This window comes from Monodelphis domestica, chromosome 8 (genome assembly GCF_027887165.1).
Source record: "Monodelphis domestica isolate mMonDom1 chromosome 8, mMonDom1.pri, whole genome shotgun sequence".
Lineage (NCBI taxonomy): Eukaryota > Metazoa > Chordata > Mammalia > Didelphimorphia > Didelphidae > Monodelphis > Monodelphis domestica.
The window spans coordinates 230,213,202-230,229,669 of record NC_077234.1 but is presented as its reverse complement, the minus strand read 5'-3'; the positions used below and the strand labels follow the sequence as shown (position 1 = coordinate 230,229,669).

The 16,468-nt window shown below is 35.5% G+C and overlaps 1 protein-coding gene across 5 annotated transcripts in view; it reads left to right on the top strand.

The window, feature by feature from the left end:
• Nucleotides 1-16,468, top strand: part of ARHGAP6 (Rho GTPase activating protein 6) — a 675,128-nt gene that overhangs the window by 606,858 nt on the left and 51,802 nt on the right. For all 5 annotated transcript variants that reach the window (XM_016424787.2, XM_056808175.1, XM_056808176.1 and 2 more), the window contains exons 4-6: nt 8,276-8,532; nt 10,755-10,950; nt 14,379-14,434. In XM_016424787.2, the coding sequence (XP_016280273.2) occupies nt 8,276-8,532; nt 10,755-10,950; nt 14,379-14,434 (509 nt within the window). The remainder of the gene's footprint in view (nt 1-8,275; nt 8,533-10,754; nt 10,951-14,378; nt 14,435-16,468) is intronic.

The window sequence follows — 16,468 nt, the reverse complement described above, 5'->3', positions numbered from 1 at the left end:
GGGAGTATTCATATACAATGAAGATATTCTTTGAATAGTAATATTTAACATTCAGATCTTTTGTTTTTGTTATTTAAATCACTGAAATTCTCTACAGTCTTTGTGGAACGATTTTATATATGTTTGTGTATGTGTATGTATATGGGGACAAATTGGTGACATATTAGCTAGACTGCTAGTTTTGGAGTCAAGAGGAGCTGAATTCAAATCCATCTTCATATACTTCTTAGTTGTGTGACCCTAGGCAAGTTATTCAATCCATTTGCCTCAGTTTCTTTATCTGTAAAATGAGCTAGAAAAGAAAATGGCAAATCACTTCTTTAGCTTTGCCAAGAAAACCCCAAATGGGATCAGGAAGAATCAGACAAAATTGAACAACTAAATAACAATACAACAATGTGTCTGTAGATATATCTACTCTGTGTGTGTGTGTGTGTGTGTGTGTGTGTGTGTGTGTGTGTGTGTGTGCTCTGACAGCAATAAGGATGGAAACATTTTTCCTTGGTGTCTGCTGAAATGAAAAATAAACAGCTTGGCTGTGTCTCTGGAACATCAAACAGATTATTTTGAAAGTATGAGCATCACTGTAAATCACTAACTTGATTTTTTTGAAATGTTATGATGAGTCAGATCCCATTTCCATGAGTTCCAGGATGCTGTCAAAATTATTTTATTGCACTAGAATGGAATTGTATTGAATAGTGTTGGGAAATAGTGAACTATCAGCCAAAGTTTAGAAATCTTCTAATTTTACGAAGATGTTTGTAGCTATGGGATTTTGCCGCTGGGGTAGTAATCGTTATCTTTTTATTATCCTGAGTTGAATAAAATCTCCATGGGCCTCTTAATGCTTGGTTGCTGTTGTTGTTTTATCTTAAATCATAGCTTCCCTGAAACCTTCCCATCAATCAGATTTTATAAATTAATAACTTTCCCCCCTGCCAAGCAAACAGACTATTCTAGAACTTTTCTTGCATTTTTATTGTCAAATCATGTAGAAAAAGGCAAGTGTTACTCATGTATATATTATATCCTTCCATCTTCAGTCAAGCTGCTAACAAAGATGACCTGCATTCCTTCACCTCATTTCCTCCTTAAGTCAATACATCCTGTTTCCTAAATGAAAAATGCAGTTATTGTTAAAAATGGACAGCTATCTCCTGAACGAAGTCCTTTCTTTCTTGCTGCACTAATTCATCAGAAGAATTGTTCAATTTTATGAGGAACTAATATAAATCTTATCATTGCATATCTGGTTTTGGTGGCTCTAATTAGGTAAAGGAATGACTTTATACCTGTATTAGCATAATAGTGCTTTATTTTCCAGGTAAAGAGAATAACATGCTCCATACTCTAAGTGGATTTTACTAGGTATGGAGAACAGACAAGAGTTTATTATTAAAATCTCAGCCATTTATAGTACCCTTATTTCAAGAAGTTTTAGTCGAATAGCATTGGCACTATACTGTATAATAGTAATATCCCTGAATGGCTTGTATATCCCGTCATCCTAAGCATTCTAGGGACATAGGTTCAAAATCAACTCTGACATGTCATGGCAGTGTCATTGTGATCATATCACTCTCTCTGTTCTAGGCTTGTCTCAGACCATGTAGGATTGCCTTAGGAGAGGGAAGTCAAGTTTTTTTAAAAAGTGGGAGGCCTCCAACACATATTTCAAGAAATGAACTTGATTTTTATCTGTTGGTTTTACTGAGGGCAATGGGAATCTCAGATCACACTCATAAACTGGTTCCAGAGTTCCATGTGATCAAACAACTGGTTATTTTGAAAAGGACAAATATGTAATGATCACCCCTAATCTAATGGATTCAGACCCTTCCCATTACTATTTGGGAAAATAGGCGGCACAATGGATAGAGTGGACAGCCCTCCCAGTCCTGGAGTCAGGATATTTGTTCCCTGGACAAGTCACTTAATCCTGTTTGCCTCAGTTTCCTTATCTGTAAAATGAACTAGAGAAGAAAATGGCAAATTACTCCAGTATCTATGCCAAGAAAACCCCAGATGGGGTCACAAAGAATCAGACATAGTTAAAGTGACATAATAACAAAACATTATTAGTACCATCTCCAAAAATGAAGCACTAGAAAATAGTATGTTTACAGAGATAATTACAAAATAATTTTTGAAGTACAATTTCCACATTTCAAGAAACAGTGCCAATTTCCTTTAACTCATTATTTAAGAAAAAAATATTTGTAAAGTGCCTATGTGCTAAGCACTGTGTGAAACATTTTATGAATACTATCTCATTTTATTTTCATAATAACTCTGTGAAGTAGCTGCCAATATTATCCCCATTTTACAGTTAAGAAAATTACAACAAACAAAGTCTAAGTGACTTGCCTAAGGTCATTTGTCAAGGTCACATAACTATCTTGAGACTGAATTTGAACTCAGGTCTTCCTGATTTGGGGCCCAACATTCTATACAATACTCTATCCCACTAGCTTTCCTTTTACTTAATCTTGTACCCTTACTTAAAGGAAATCTGAGAAGGTATAAAATGATGTGCTAGTTTTCATTTTTATCCTCTGAACCACATACCTGCCTTTAAAGTTATAGTTCTCTATTCATATTAAAGACAGATTTTAAATTTAAAGTAAATATGTCACAAGATAAAGATCTGGCTAATATCCACAGCCAGGGAAAATGATAACAAAAATGGTAAATTGTGCTTACTTTTTCTCTTCCCCGGATAACATTTGTTGATTAAAGAAAAATCATCTATCAAGATTTCAATCCTTAACAAATTAAAGTGTTGCTGAGAAATTGCTCCCCATTAAGAAATATAAACTTGTGGAATTCCAACATATTTGTAGAAATATGAATATATTTTCATTTCCTAATAGGCTATAATTAGGGCAAATAAATTGTCTTAAATAGCTAGGGAAACGGATATTTTCATCATGCCATGGCCCAAAATTTTTATACCCATTCCTTTTATATGTAAACTTTATGTCTAGTTGCCTTTTTAAACTGTCCTTTACCATATACAGATCATCTATTTTCTTATTTCTATATAAAGCACATATATGTTTCAGTTAAGCTAAGTAATCATCCCCCACCATAACATTGTCCATTGTTGTTGTATCATTTGTCATGTTCAACTCTTAATGACCGGTTTGGGGTTTTCTTGGCAGAGATACTAGAGTGGTTTGCCATTTTCTTCTCCAGCTCATTTTACAGATGAAGAAACTGAGACAAAACTCATAATTAACTGATTTGCTCAGGGTTACACAGCTAGTTAAGTGCCTGAAGCTGAATTTGAACTCAGGCAGGTGAGCCTTCCTGACTCCAGACTTGGCAATTTATCTGCTGTGCCACCTAGCTGCCCATATAATATTCATTCCTACTTTTATTCCTGTCCTTACTAGACTACCCTCTCTTTTCCTCTTCACCTACAAAAATCTCAAAATTTACCTATATTTCAAAATGCTACTCAAAGGCAGCTCTTTTGCCAAACTTCTAAATTTCTTAAACTACATGACTTTGCTCTTAATTATGACTACATTATATCTTTTTATGGGATCCCAGATTAGGAGTTGAACTTCAGAGACGACCTAAGCTCACCCCTTCATTTTACACATGAAGAAACTGAGGAACAGGAAGGTTTACAGGACTTGCCCAAGGTCCTACAGGTAGCTCAAATCAGAGATGATATTTGAACCCAGGTCTTCTGACTTTTGATTGTTTAATGTATGTTTTAGAGCTGCTAGGTGGCACAGTGATTGGAGTAAGAGGAATGAACAAGAAAACTCATCTTCCTAAGTTCAAATTGGCTGCAGACATGTACTCTCTGTGTGACCCTGGAAATGTCACTTCACCGTGCTTCCCTTGGTTTCATCATATATAAAATGAATTGGAGAAGGAAATGAGAAACTACTCCAATATCTCTGCCAAGAAAACTCAAATGGGGTCACAAAAAGTCAGAGACTATTGAAACAACTGAACAATAAGCGTATGTTTCATATATTCTCTATCCTACTTGCTTATAAGATTCTTATGATTAGGGACCTTATCTTATTTCTCTATGTTGCTCACAGAATCTAACATAGGGCAGAACATAGATACTTTGTTAATATTTAATAAGATGACAAACTCAATTAATTTGGAAAAGATTATTTTATAGTCTTCATGATTTGGGTTTTAGGGAAGATACTTACCATTTATGTAAATCAAAGAGTTTCCTCCAAACATAAAAATCAAAGATTATAGCTATTTTTTCATGCTTTTATTCTATTTTTTTAGATTTAAATTCAAACTTCCAGATTGATTACCTACATGACTGACCTGCATATAGATATTATTTCCAGGTCATGCCTCAGCAAAGATCCATTCCCCTTCTATACATATATATTTTTCCCCAATAGTAAGTAAACTTTCATGAGAAGTTGCTGGGAAATAAGCTTTTCTGCATATGATTCTTTATTACAAAGCATTCTTATAGTATGTACTTTTCCTAACATAGTAACCTTGAAACAATCCATAAAATACAGTACACAAAATAAAAATGTTAACATGCAAAACATTTCTCACTGATTCCTTAGAATTCTATGACTTTTTGTACTACCATCTCATTAAAAAAAATTGACTCCTGACAATTTTCATAACATGTGAAATCTATAGTACCTTAAATACTATACAGCAAATAAAATTCTTAAAACCAAAACATTTTAACATGAATGTTACCTTTCAATGTGTTAAATGGTGGTGAAAGCATTATATACCATATATTAACTGTTATAAACCTCTCTTCCTTGGCCACCCTCTGAAAACCAAAGGAGAGTTTGCTAGGATTTTAGTCACTTCTGTCAGTCAACATAGAGATTGATGGGGTCTCAGCATCACTTTCACTATGCTATGAGTATGTAAATGCGACACAAAAATGAGTTTTAAAGATAATGGAAATATACAACCAATGCCCAAGGATCTCTTTACAATGGTAGGGTGAACAAGATCAGTGAATCACCTAGTATTGTACTGTAAGGGGGGAAAGGGGCTCAACCCTGGCAGGGAGAGTTAATCCTTAGCTGGTGTCTCTCTCAAGAGGTAGATCTCTCCTGAGACTAGTTTTTTCTTCAGAAAATCCAGGAAAGGAGTCAGCTTTTTCACTCACTACTTGTCAGTCCAAAGGAAGATATTTAAGAACAGCCTCACTAGGAACAGGGACTCAGTTCAGTCAGCAGATTCTCTCCAGTCTCAACTCCAAAGAATGAAGAACTGCCTCTCACAGGAAGTTCAACTCCAAGTAAAAACTGCACTCAGGAAGTTGTAACTCCCTTTTAAAGACACTTCTTTTATGTCACTTCCTGTGCCTTCCCCTAATTTTACATCTACCAATCACAATTGAAGATTTGCTTTAGGACTGCCCAGGGGCAGTCAGTTTAAATCTGATTCATCACCCACTATTGCACACATGGGACACAGACCTCCCCCACTCAAGTGTGAATGGGGTGTTTATACCTTTGGTGATTAAATCTAAAATTGGACAGGGGTTACAGTTTAATCTTCACAATCAGGGGAGAATTAATTAATTTCATTTTCACAATCAGGGAAGAGTTAAATTTAATCTTCACAGTACCTGCTGCTTTACAAACTTACACACGCCTCTCATTTTTTCTCTACTACCCATAATTGGGAATGTATACTATAGCTGCTAAATTTAAGTGAAAATGAAGTTACTAGTAAGGACTAGGCAATGGGTGTTAAGTGGCGTGCCCAGGTCAAATAGCTAGAAAGTGACTGAGGGCAAAATTATACTCAAGATCTCCCAACTCTAGATCTGACTCTCTATCCATTGAACCACCTAGCTGCTCCCTTAAAAACTATCTTTTGCTTAATATCCTCTGTACTTAGCTCAGTAGATGTTAAATGTTCATTGACTGACTGACTTATTGTTGTAGGAATGACCTACTTAAGTTCAGAGAAGTTGGCATTTAAGCTTTTTTTTTTTCCAAATTTGGAAGGGCCATGGTGACCCATGAAAGAAATGGAAATACAAAGTGTCCCTCAGTTCTGTGAGAAAAAAAACAGTGACTGAAAAAAGGACAGAGGATGCTAAAGATCAGATAGTTCACACACCATCTATAAATCATTCAATTGTTAATATTCTTAACAGGAAACTTTATACACTACTGGGACAATTGCATAACATCAACACGGTTCATCTTCTTATATTGCTACCAATGCATCAGAACTACCAGAGTGCAAAGAAGCAGCAGATTAGTGAAGAGATGGCCAACATCTTCTTATGAGAGAGGCAAATGAAGGAGTTAGGGAAGTTGTTTTCATTGACCTTTGTAATGGTGTGGAAATAAGAAAATGGAAAAACCTGCAACAGAGATGCAATAGCTGAGACAGCTGAGCTGTCATTCAAAGGAGAGCATTCTGTTTGGAATGTGACCAGGAGAGCCAGTTGGAAGAGGGGGTTCAGACCAACTGAAGTCTGGAAGTCTTTGGCTTGGAAGACAGAAAAGTCAGGTCTCTCTTGGCTTTGGAGACAGAAAGAAGTCTGTTGTGGCTTTAGTCTTGAAGACAGAAAGGAGAAGGGTCTCTTGGCTTGGAGACAGAAAGAAAGGACAAAGTCCAGCTCTCTCTGATTACTCTGTTGTGATACAGTGACTGAACTTCCAGACCCCTCAGCCCATTTTCCCAAATTGAACTATATTCCACCATCCTCCAACCTAAGACTTATTCTAGTATTAGGGAAACCCCAAACCCTCTTTCCCTCCATTTCTTATCTTTCCTTTCTTCCCAATAAACCCCTTACTTAATTGAGGAGTATTTTATTTGAGACATCATAAAACTCACCCTGAGTTGATGTAAAGAAACCAATAGAAGAATGATCAGGAAGGGGGAGGGAAAAAGGGAGGAAGGGGAAGGGGAAGGAAGAAGAAAGAAAGGGAGGAAGGAAGGAAGAAGAGTAACAGGCCTGATCTTTAGTTATCATTTACCATTCAGATAATCCCTTATTACACTTTCCATAGTAAATAAATTGCCACTTCTTGGGACATTTGATCCTCTTTATAGTGCTCATAATAAGTGCAAGTTTGAGGACCTAACAAAATTCTAATTTTTAGAATGTGAAAAATTATTGTACCATAAGAAATGATAAAAAGAATGAATTCAGAAAAAACTTGGAAAGACGTCTATGAACTGATGCACAGTGAAGTGACTTGAACCAGAAGAACATTATATTCAGTAACACAAATATTATATAATAATCAATTGTGAAGAACTAAACCATTATCAGCAAGTTTCCAAGATATGGTTACAAGGAATTCATGATAAAAAATGCTCTCCATGGCCAAAGAAGAAACTGTTGGAGTCTGAAAGAAGATGAAAGCATGCTATCTTCTACTTTATGTCCTTCATGAGGGTTTTTATTGTATGTGTTATGCATGACATGAGCAATATGGAAATATGTGTTACATGAAGCTATATGAAACTATATTGCCACCTTTGGGGGGGCAGGGAAGAGGAAGAGAGAAAATGAATCCAAAAAAATGTCTGAAAACAATTGTCAAACATTGTTTCTACATGTAACTGAAAAAATAAGTTAAAAATAATATTTGGACATCTAGTGACCTCATTGAGAAAGTGTTTACAAGAAAAACCCACAAATATAAGAAACAGAGTTAATAGAAATAAATGAAAGAAGCCAAAATCTTGTAGATTATTAAGAAATCTTATACATTTTTTCCAAGATGAGAATTGGAAGGTACAATATGTGGTCGGCACTACATATCATCTTAAAAGTGTGTCCGTGTTTGTTAGTTCCTGGACATCTCTGCCTAGTGGGTCTATGGGACCTATAAGATACATAATTTATGAATTTTATGCAATAGTTCATTAACAGAGATCAAATTGAATTCATCAGACACTAAGTACCTGCTATGTGCAAAGTGTACTACTGGGTAAGGAAAATATAAAGACAAAATAGTCCTCATAAAAGAATCTAGAATTCTACTAGGGAATGGTGTAAAAGAATATATTATATACAGAAGCAGAAAGGTAACAGAGAAATTTAAAAGAATTAAGAAAATTTGAGGAAGAAGGAACCACCTTCAGTGAAGAGGATCAGTTGAAGAGGGCTTCACAGATGAATTGGCAGCCAGCTAAACAAATCAGTGTCTTCTGAAAACCTTCATTTGAATTTTTCTACCTTGGAAAAGTTGGTCTGAAATAACAGAATTGATGTATATTTGAGTTTTGTTTTTTATAGTGAAATCTTTTTCTTTAATTCCAGAATTTATACCCCAGGCATTTGGAATGCCATTATCCCAAGTAATTGCTAATGACCGGGCCTACAAACTAAAGCAGGACTCTCAGAGAGAGGAGCAAAAAGATGCATCTGATTTTGTAGCTTCCCTTTTACCATTTGGAAGCAAGAAACAAAACAAAGAACTCTCAAGCAGTAACTCATCTCTTAGCTCAACCTCAGAAACACCAAATGAGTCAACATCCCCCAACACTCCAGAACCTGCTCCCCGGGCCAGGAGGAGGGTAAGCTTGTCTTTATTCTTCTTTGATGCCTACATTCCCAATGTGTAGATGTTTAGTAATTTGAAGAGCCATATGCAATCTCCCCTGCATCTAGGATTTTAGCTCTTGTACCTACAGCATAATTTAATGGAAAGAGGCCTCCTGGATCCTAGATCCTGGGAATATAGAGGCCAGTGTTGGAAAGGTCCTTAACAATCACCTAATCCAGTTTCTTCAAATTTCTGATTAAGAAATTGAGACCCAAGGAAGTCATGTGACTTGCTAAATATAATAAATAGCTATTTCCTGGTCTTTTAACTCTGAATACAATAATTTAACATCTTCTTGATCAAGATTTGGATTTAGGAAACTAGAATTCAAGTCTCATCTGAGATTTTTATTCTCTGGGTACCCTTTCTGGCCCTGGATTCTTAATTTTATAAAATGGGGATAATAATACCTGTACCTTGATAGAGCAATTATGAGAAAAGCACTTTGTCAGGTATGAAGTTCTGTCTAATTGTCTGATATTATTGGTTGCATTTTTTAATCATTGAAATAGCAATTCTATTTACCTAGAGAAAATATTTTCGTAATTGTAGTTCCCCCCATTCAACTTTTGCTATAAATAATTATAAATATTTTGTTAATTCAAGAAGATTTTACTACCAACCTTGTTTTTTTAATTGAAAAATCTTACTTAATTAATCAATTTAGAATTTTTTCCATGGTTACATGATTCATGTTCTTTCCCTCCCTTCCTCTCACCCCCCTCCCATAGCCAACAAGCAATTCCACTGAGTCTTACATGTGTCATTGATCAAGACCTATTTCCATATTATTAATATTTGCATTAGGGTGATCACTTAGAGTCTATATTCCCAATCATATCCCCTTCGACTCATGTGATCAAGCAGTTTACAACCAACCTTGTTGATGATTAACCAAGTTAGGTAATAAGCACCTCCAGAATGTTCTAGCCATTTGAGCCAACAACATACTTCTCTTATGTATTTTCTCATTTGGTGGTGATCAAATTCAGATAGAAAAAGAGGCCACTAAACCATATGTATGGGTCCCTGGGGACTACGTTGACTTAAAAAACAACATATTGACTTTATTTATGTGTTATTATATTTTTATTTACTTTGTTAAATATTTTCCAATTCTATTTTAATCTGATCCAAGCACACAGGAGCGTTAGGGGCCATATATATGTGGCCCCTGGGTTGCTCATCAGATACCTTTGTTCTAATTAATTTGTTTTAGGACTAATGGATGAGCTAATCCCTGGTTTTTAACCCTTCACTCTACACAGCACTCTACCCAGTGTTCTACTCATTATATTTCATGTGCCTAATTAAGCACCCATCAGCAATATATATATAGATACAGACTCTCTTGAGACTTGCTAGATCACATCATCATCATCATCATCATCATTATTATCATAACTAACATTATATCACCTATATCACACATCCTAATTGCCAGCCTCTAGGCTAAGCACTTTTGCTGTCACAACAACCCTGGAAGGTAGATGCCATTATTATCCCTATTTTTACAGATGAGGAAAATGAGATAAACAGGTTAAGTGACTTACCCAAGGTCACACAGCTAGTAAGTATCTGAGGTTAGGTTCTAATTCAGGTCTTCCTGACTCCAAGCCCAGTTCTCTTTGCATTATGGTACCTCCTACCTGCTCCTATACTTAACATACTCTTACTTAAAGGGAACATGAGAAGATATGAAAGGATCTATTAGACCTCATTTTTCTTTCAATTTAGAGGAATTGTTCTCATGGTGCTATTGCTTTTTAAAATTTAACTTCGTGAAGAATATAACTTCTTGCATGTCTCATAAGGCCTCTTTGACTTGATTCTATTTACTGACTTTCTTTCTTAAATTTGGTGGGCAAGTAAAAATGCATTAATTACATTTTCTCATCTCTTCTCCCTTTGGAAAAATGTGGTCTCTTGTTGAAATTGCAAGTAGCATGACGTTATCTCTCTATCCCTTCTTTGTGGTGGGTTGGTGACTTTTTCCAAAGATCTTTAAGACAGCATTTTCCTTTATATTACTATAATATGCAAACAACCTAATTAAATCAAGCAGAGTTATTTCTATTTGTATATCAACAGTCATAAGCAAAAATATTTATTTGATGTGATCTTGAGGGTAATTGTTTTTCTTCTTTCCATCTGTACTGATTGTATATGTGTGTGTGTGTGTGTATTTTACAGGGTGCAATGTCTGTGGACTCTATTACAGATCTTGATGACAATCAGTCTCGACTACTAGAAGCATTACAACTGTCTTTGCCAGCTGAGGTTCAAAACAAAAAAGAAAAAGCAAGAGATAAGAAACTGAGTCTCAACCCTATTTACAGACAGGTTCCCAGACTTGTGGACAGCTGCTGCCAGCATTTAGAAAAACATGGTAAGTGACCTACCATGTCAAAGGTATCAGACAAAGAAAAGATGGCTGGTTTGAAACTCGAGATAATTTGAACAGATTCTAGCTTACATATTTTATTCTGAAGAAACTTTACCAATGTGAAGAAATATTTTATTTTGTTTTGTTTTTCTAAACAATTTAAAAAGGCGGCTCACATTTCAAGGTAAACTAGTTGGTATAAACAAAATAAATTGGTATGCTACTCAGAAATCCTTCAGACTGATGTAAGCATTTGTTGATGAACTTCTGGATAGCAGTTTGTGTTAAATATATAATTTTCTTATCATAAGTAATTAAAGGGAATATAATTGTACCCCTTAAAAGGAGATTATTTAATTTTTTTTCATTCATCTTGATGAATTCTTCCCATTATTAGTGTAAATGGATAGATATTTACTATAGATGTATTTTAAAATATATATATACCCCCCTCAAAATTTGGAAGGAAATAAATGTTTCAGTAGATGATTTCAATAGTTTTGCATCAGCTTATTATATCACTACAAAACATGTCTTTATAAAATATATTGGCTATACTAATGAAACTAATCCTTTCACTAAAATATAACATTAAATGTTTATATAAAATGAACATAGCAGTTAGGGGATTTGACTATCCTGTATATTTTTTTTTGCCTCTCAAATAATATATATTTCTAAAATTATCTGAAGAACTTAGTGGCCTAGTATATGTTAATTAATTCTCTCCAATTCAATAAATATTTATGTGCCAGGGCCGGGTTTACAAAGACAGCCAAATTCTCCCTATCATTTCCCTAAATCTTTTTAAACGTGTGCTTCCAAAATGTAGGATGCTTCCAATTTTCCTTTCTTTCGATATCAAAAGCTTCTTTTTTTTTAGATCTGAAATTTTTATTTAATTAATTGATTTAGAATATTTTTCCATGGTTACATGATTCATGTTCTTTCCCTCTCCTCCTCCCACCCCCTCCCATAGCCAAGAGCAGTTCCACTGGGTTTTACATGTATATCACAAGCTTCTTGATGAAACGTTCCCTTGCCTCCAAGGAGCAGGCCATTTCTATTTCAGCAACCACTCTCTCCTTCTTATTAGTTAGGATTAAGTCCAATATCCCCATTCCCTCATAAGTCTCTCCACCTTTTGAAGGATAAAGTTGTCTTTAAAGCACGTTGCAAATTTCTTAGTTACTCTGCCATTGGCTATGAGACTGCTCTAAGAGTTGCTTGGATAGTTTAAAGTTCTTTGTTACTATATCATTCTTCTCTGCCAAGTTTGTGATCTATTTCCCAAACTCCACATCTAATTCCTTCTGTCAAAGTGGTCTGCAGTCCAAAATAATATACCATCTGTCTCTCCATCCTTTAATTCTCACCCAAATTTCTCCACCATTATTTCAAGTAAAGAGCACTGGATTTATTTTTTAAATAAAGGTTGACTTAAAAATCTTACAAATGCGTATCAAAAATACTTAAGCCCTACCACAAATTAATTTGTAAAATTTCTACCAGCTCCACTGGTAAATGCCAGCCCTTCAACCCTTAACTTCCATCTTAAAATTAATACTATATACTGGTTCTAAGGCAAAGGAGTAGTAAGAGCTAGGAAATGAGAATTAAATTATTTGCCCATGGTCACATAGCTAGGAAGTATTTGAACCCAGGACTTCCCATATCTGGGCTTTGCTCTGTATCCACTAAGCCATCTAGCTACTCCTCTCCATTTATTTTTAAATGCTTTCGATATCTTTCTTAGCTGAGATACCAAATACCATAAACATTTTATGAAGTATCTACAAAGTTGCAGGCACCATATCTTTTCTGCCTTCAAATAATAAACTCTGTATTCCCCAAACACAAATTTCAGTGGAAAACAAAGAGAAAAGAGAGCCAAAGTATATGACACCATAGTTTTTATATTCAGTTTCCAATTCTCGAGCCATGAGTTCCCAACTACTTCTATTTTTCTGGCTGAGTTAGAGGCATCATTTTGGGAATTTTTTGGACTAAAACAGAGAAGAGTAGTAGCACAGAAATTTGGAAGAGAAAAAGATAACTATAAATTATATATATACATATACATATGTATTTACATACATTTAATGAAATAGGTTTTGTTGTTGTTCAGTTGTGTCTGACTCTTTGTGACCCTATATGGAATTTTCTTGGCAGAGATACTGTAGTGGTTTGCCATTCCCTTCTCCATCTCATTTTACAGATAAACAGGATTAAGTGACTTGTCCAAGGTCACAGAGCCAGGATCTGAGCCCAGATTTTAACTCATGAAGACATCTTCCTAACTTATAACTTGATAAAGTAGAGAAATAAAATAACCAAGATCTTAACCATAAGTTAAACATTAGAGCAATGGTTTTAATGCTTTTGATGAGCAAACTCTCTTTATCAATGCAGATCAACAATTGCTTTCTGAAGCATGGTCTGAAGCAAGTTTCCTGGGCACCTGACAGGCTAAATGTCCTGCCTAGAGTCATCTAGTTGCCCCTCAAAACAAGTTTTTTTGTTTTTATTTTTTAAACCCTTACCTTCTGTCTTGGAATCAATACTGTGTTTTTGTTCCAAGATAGAAGAGTAATAAGGGCTAGGCAATGAGGATCAAGTGACTTGCCCAGGGTCACACAGATGGGAAGTGTCTGAGGCCAGACTTGAACCTAGGACCTCCCATCTCTAGACCTGGCTCTCAATCCACAGAGCCAACCAACTGCCCCCTGTTTTTGTTTTTAACATAAATAGAATTAAGTGACTTGCCCAGAGTCACCCAGCTAGTAAATATCTGAGGCTGAATTTGAACTCAGAAAGATGAGTTTATTTCAAATTATTTTAAATCCTACACTCTCTCCACTATGGCACCTAGTTGCCCATTTATTTGTTTTTAAAAGAGAAATTTCAAATAATGACCTCCTTGGGTTTGGCCCAAGTGGAGCTAGTGTAAAAAAGAAAAAGAAAAGTTGTTTGGTTTTTTTTAACACCAAGATAGGTTGTGGAAGAAACTTTCTCTTAAGAGCAGAAGAAAAAAAGATAACCAATTCCCTGACCATGAAGGACAAGGCAAAAAAAAAAAAGCAACAAATGCTGGATAGCCATAATGGTGGCATTGAGAAATAAAAAGTTTCCCATGACTTGTTTAAGCATACAAAGAAACATTAAAGCATTTAAGATATATTTCCATTAGAATGTTTAAAGGTTTTGATAAAATTGAGAGGTTGGCTTAGGTTGAGCAATACCGCCCCTATTCCATGTAGGAAAATGAGGTATTTCTGTGCTTTGGTTGCCTACTCCAGAGTATCTCCATCCCACCTACTATAGTTACTGCTAGGCTGATTTGTGAAAAGATATTCTCTTGTGTTTTTGTTTGCCTTCAAAGAATATGAAACAATGAAATAGGGTTATGTGCTTGATGTGGTTTTTTTCAGGTCTCCAGACAGTGGGAATATTCCGAGTTGGGAGCTCAAAAAAGAGAGTAAGACAGGTAAGAAGTGAAAAATAACTCTTCAATGCTGTTTCCAGGTGACTTTCATATCAGAATTACCCGACTATTTTGTCTCATGTTGTTCATCTATCAACAAGCTTTTGTCAAAGATCAGGCACTAAGCTAGGTGATAAAGGGTAAGAGAATAAACATTTATATAGGACCAGACATTGGGCTCAGCACTTTACAAATGTCTCATTTGAGACTCATAACAACTCTGCTAGGTAGATGCTATTATTTTATTTCATCCTCATTTTATATTTCAAGAAACTGAGGCAAACAGAGGTACAGTGACTTACCCTGAGTCCCATAGCTAGTATCCTAACCCATATTTGAACTCAGGCTTTTCTGACTCCAAGCCTAGTCTCGATCCACTTTGCCACCTTGCTAAGGATGCAAAGACAAAAACAAATTAGCCCCAACCCGTAAGGAGCTTACATTCTATCAGGAGAAGCAGTAAATATACTGAGAAGTAAATACAAAGTGTATACAAGGTAGTATTTGAGAAAACAGCATTACCTGTAGGTGACTTTATGAGAAAAGGGACACAAACTGTGGGGAGAGAATTCATTATTTTTAAAGGAAAATTTTAAATAACATCCTCGTTTTGTTTGGCCCAACAAGGCTAGTGTTTTGGGTATTTTTTTAAGAAGCTAAATTTAGTAGATCTGAAGAAATTACATTTTGTTTACAATACCTGAAACTGACTTAGATAAATATCCATGAACTTATCTATATTGTTAAGATTCAACACATTTTGAAATCCCTCTTTACTTCCCTAATATAATAATTTTTCAACAAGAGAGAAAATGGTAGATTCTAGAAACTCACAAATGAATTTGACACTGCACCCTGGAACACAATCCCACTAAATCTGGCACAAATGTGGTGAATTTCCATGATGAGATGGCCACAAGCTTCCTAAGGAGGGGTGAACAGGCCAGGTTGGAAAAGCAGAGAAAAATAAAGATAGAGGAAGGAAGGAAGGAAGGAAGGAAGGAAGGAAGGAAGGAAGGAAGGAAGGAAGGAAGGAAGGAAGGAAGGAAGGAAGGAAGGAAGGAAGGAAGGAAGGAAGGAAGGAAGGAAGGAAGGAAGGAAAGAAGGGAGAGAGGGAGGGAGGGAGGGAGAAAAAAAGGAGGAGAGAGAAAAGAGAAAGAGAAGTATAAAGAAGGAAAAAAGAAAGAATATAGGCAATTTCTGTCTCATCATAATCTTATTAAGCTGTAAAGGCTTGAAAGAAGAGAGGAAGGATGGAAGGAGGAAAGAAGGAAGGGAGAGAGGGAGGGAAGGGAGAGAGGAAGGGAGGGAGAAAAAGAGAGAGAGAAAACAAAAAGGGGAAAGGTAAAGGAGGAAAGAAAAAAGAAAGAATAAAGAATAAAAATAATTTCTGTCTCAGTCTCATTAAACTACAAAGACTTAAAGTTTGTATATGAGGAAGGACTTTAAGTCTGTTAGATTGACTCAATTCAGTGAAAGTTTACCACTGGGTTGAAGAGTTGGGATTTAAAATTTTGGTCTCAATGACCATCTGCTAGAGCACAAACTGGTTGCAGTCAGGATCAGTGTCCATACCACTAAAACCATAAATATTGAAATATTAAAACATTGTACTGTGTCCAGAAAAGAGCAAGCGGAACAGGAAGTATTCCATGATATGACATATAAAAAATAATTGAGTTTTGAGGCAATTTAATCTAGAGAAGATGGGAAGATAATATTTTTCAAATATATAAAAGACCATATCATGGAAAAGGCATTCAATTTACTCAAGAGGACAAAAAACAGGAACAACAGGTAGCAGATACAGGTTATTGGTTTTTAGATTAATATTTGGAAAAAATTCCTAACAATTCAAAGACATCAGAATTTAGTATTTAGAACTGGAAGGCAGTGGAGAGATTTTTCTGGCCATCCTATCATAGATTTAGAGTTGGAATAGGTCTTAGAGGTCATCTAGTATAACTGTATCATTTTTAGAGAGGAAAAAACTAAGAGATTAATTGCCTGAGGTCACACAAAGTTGGAAGCTAAATG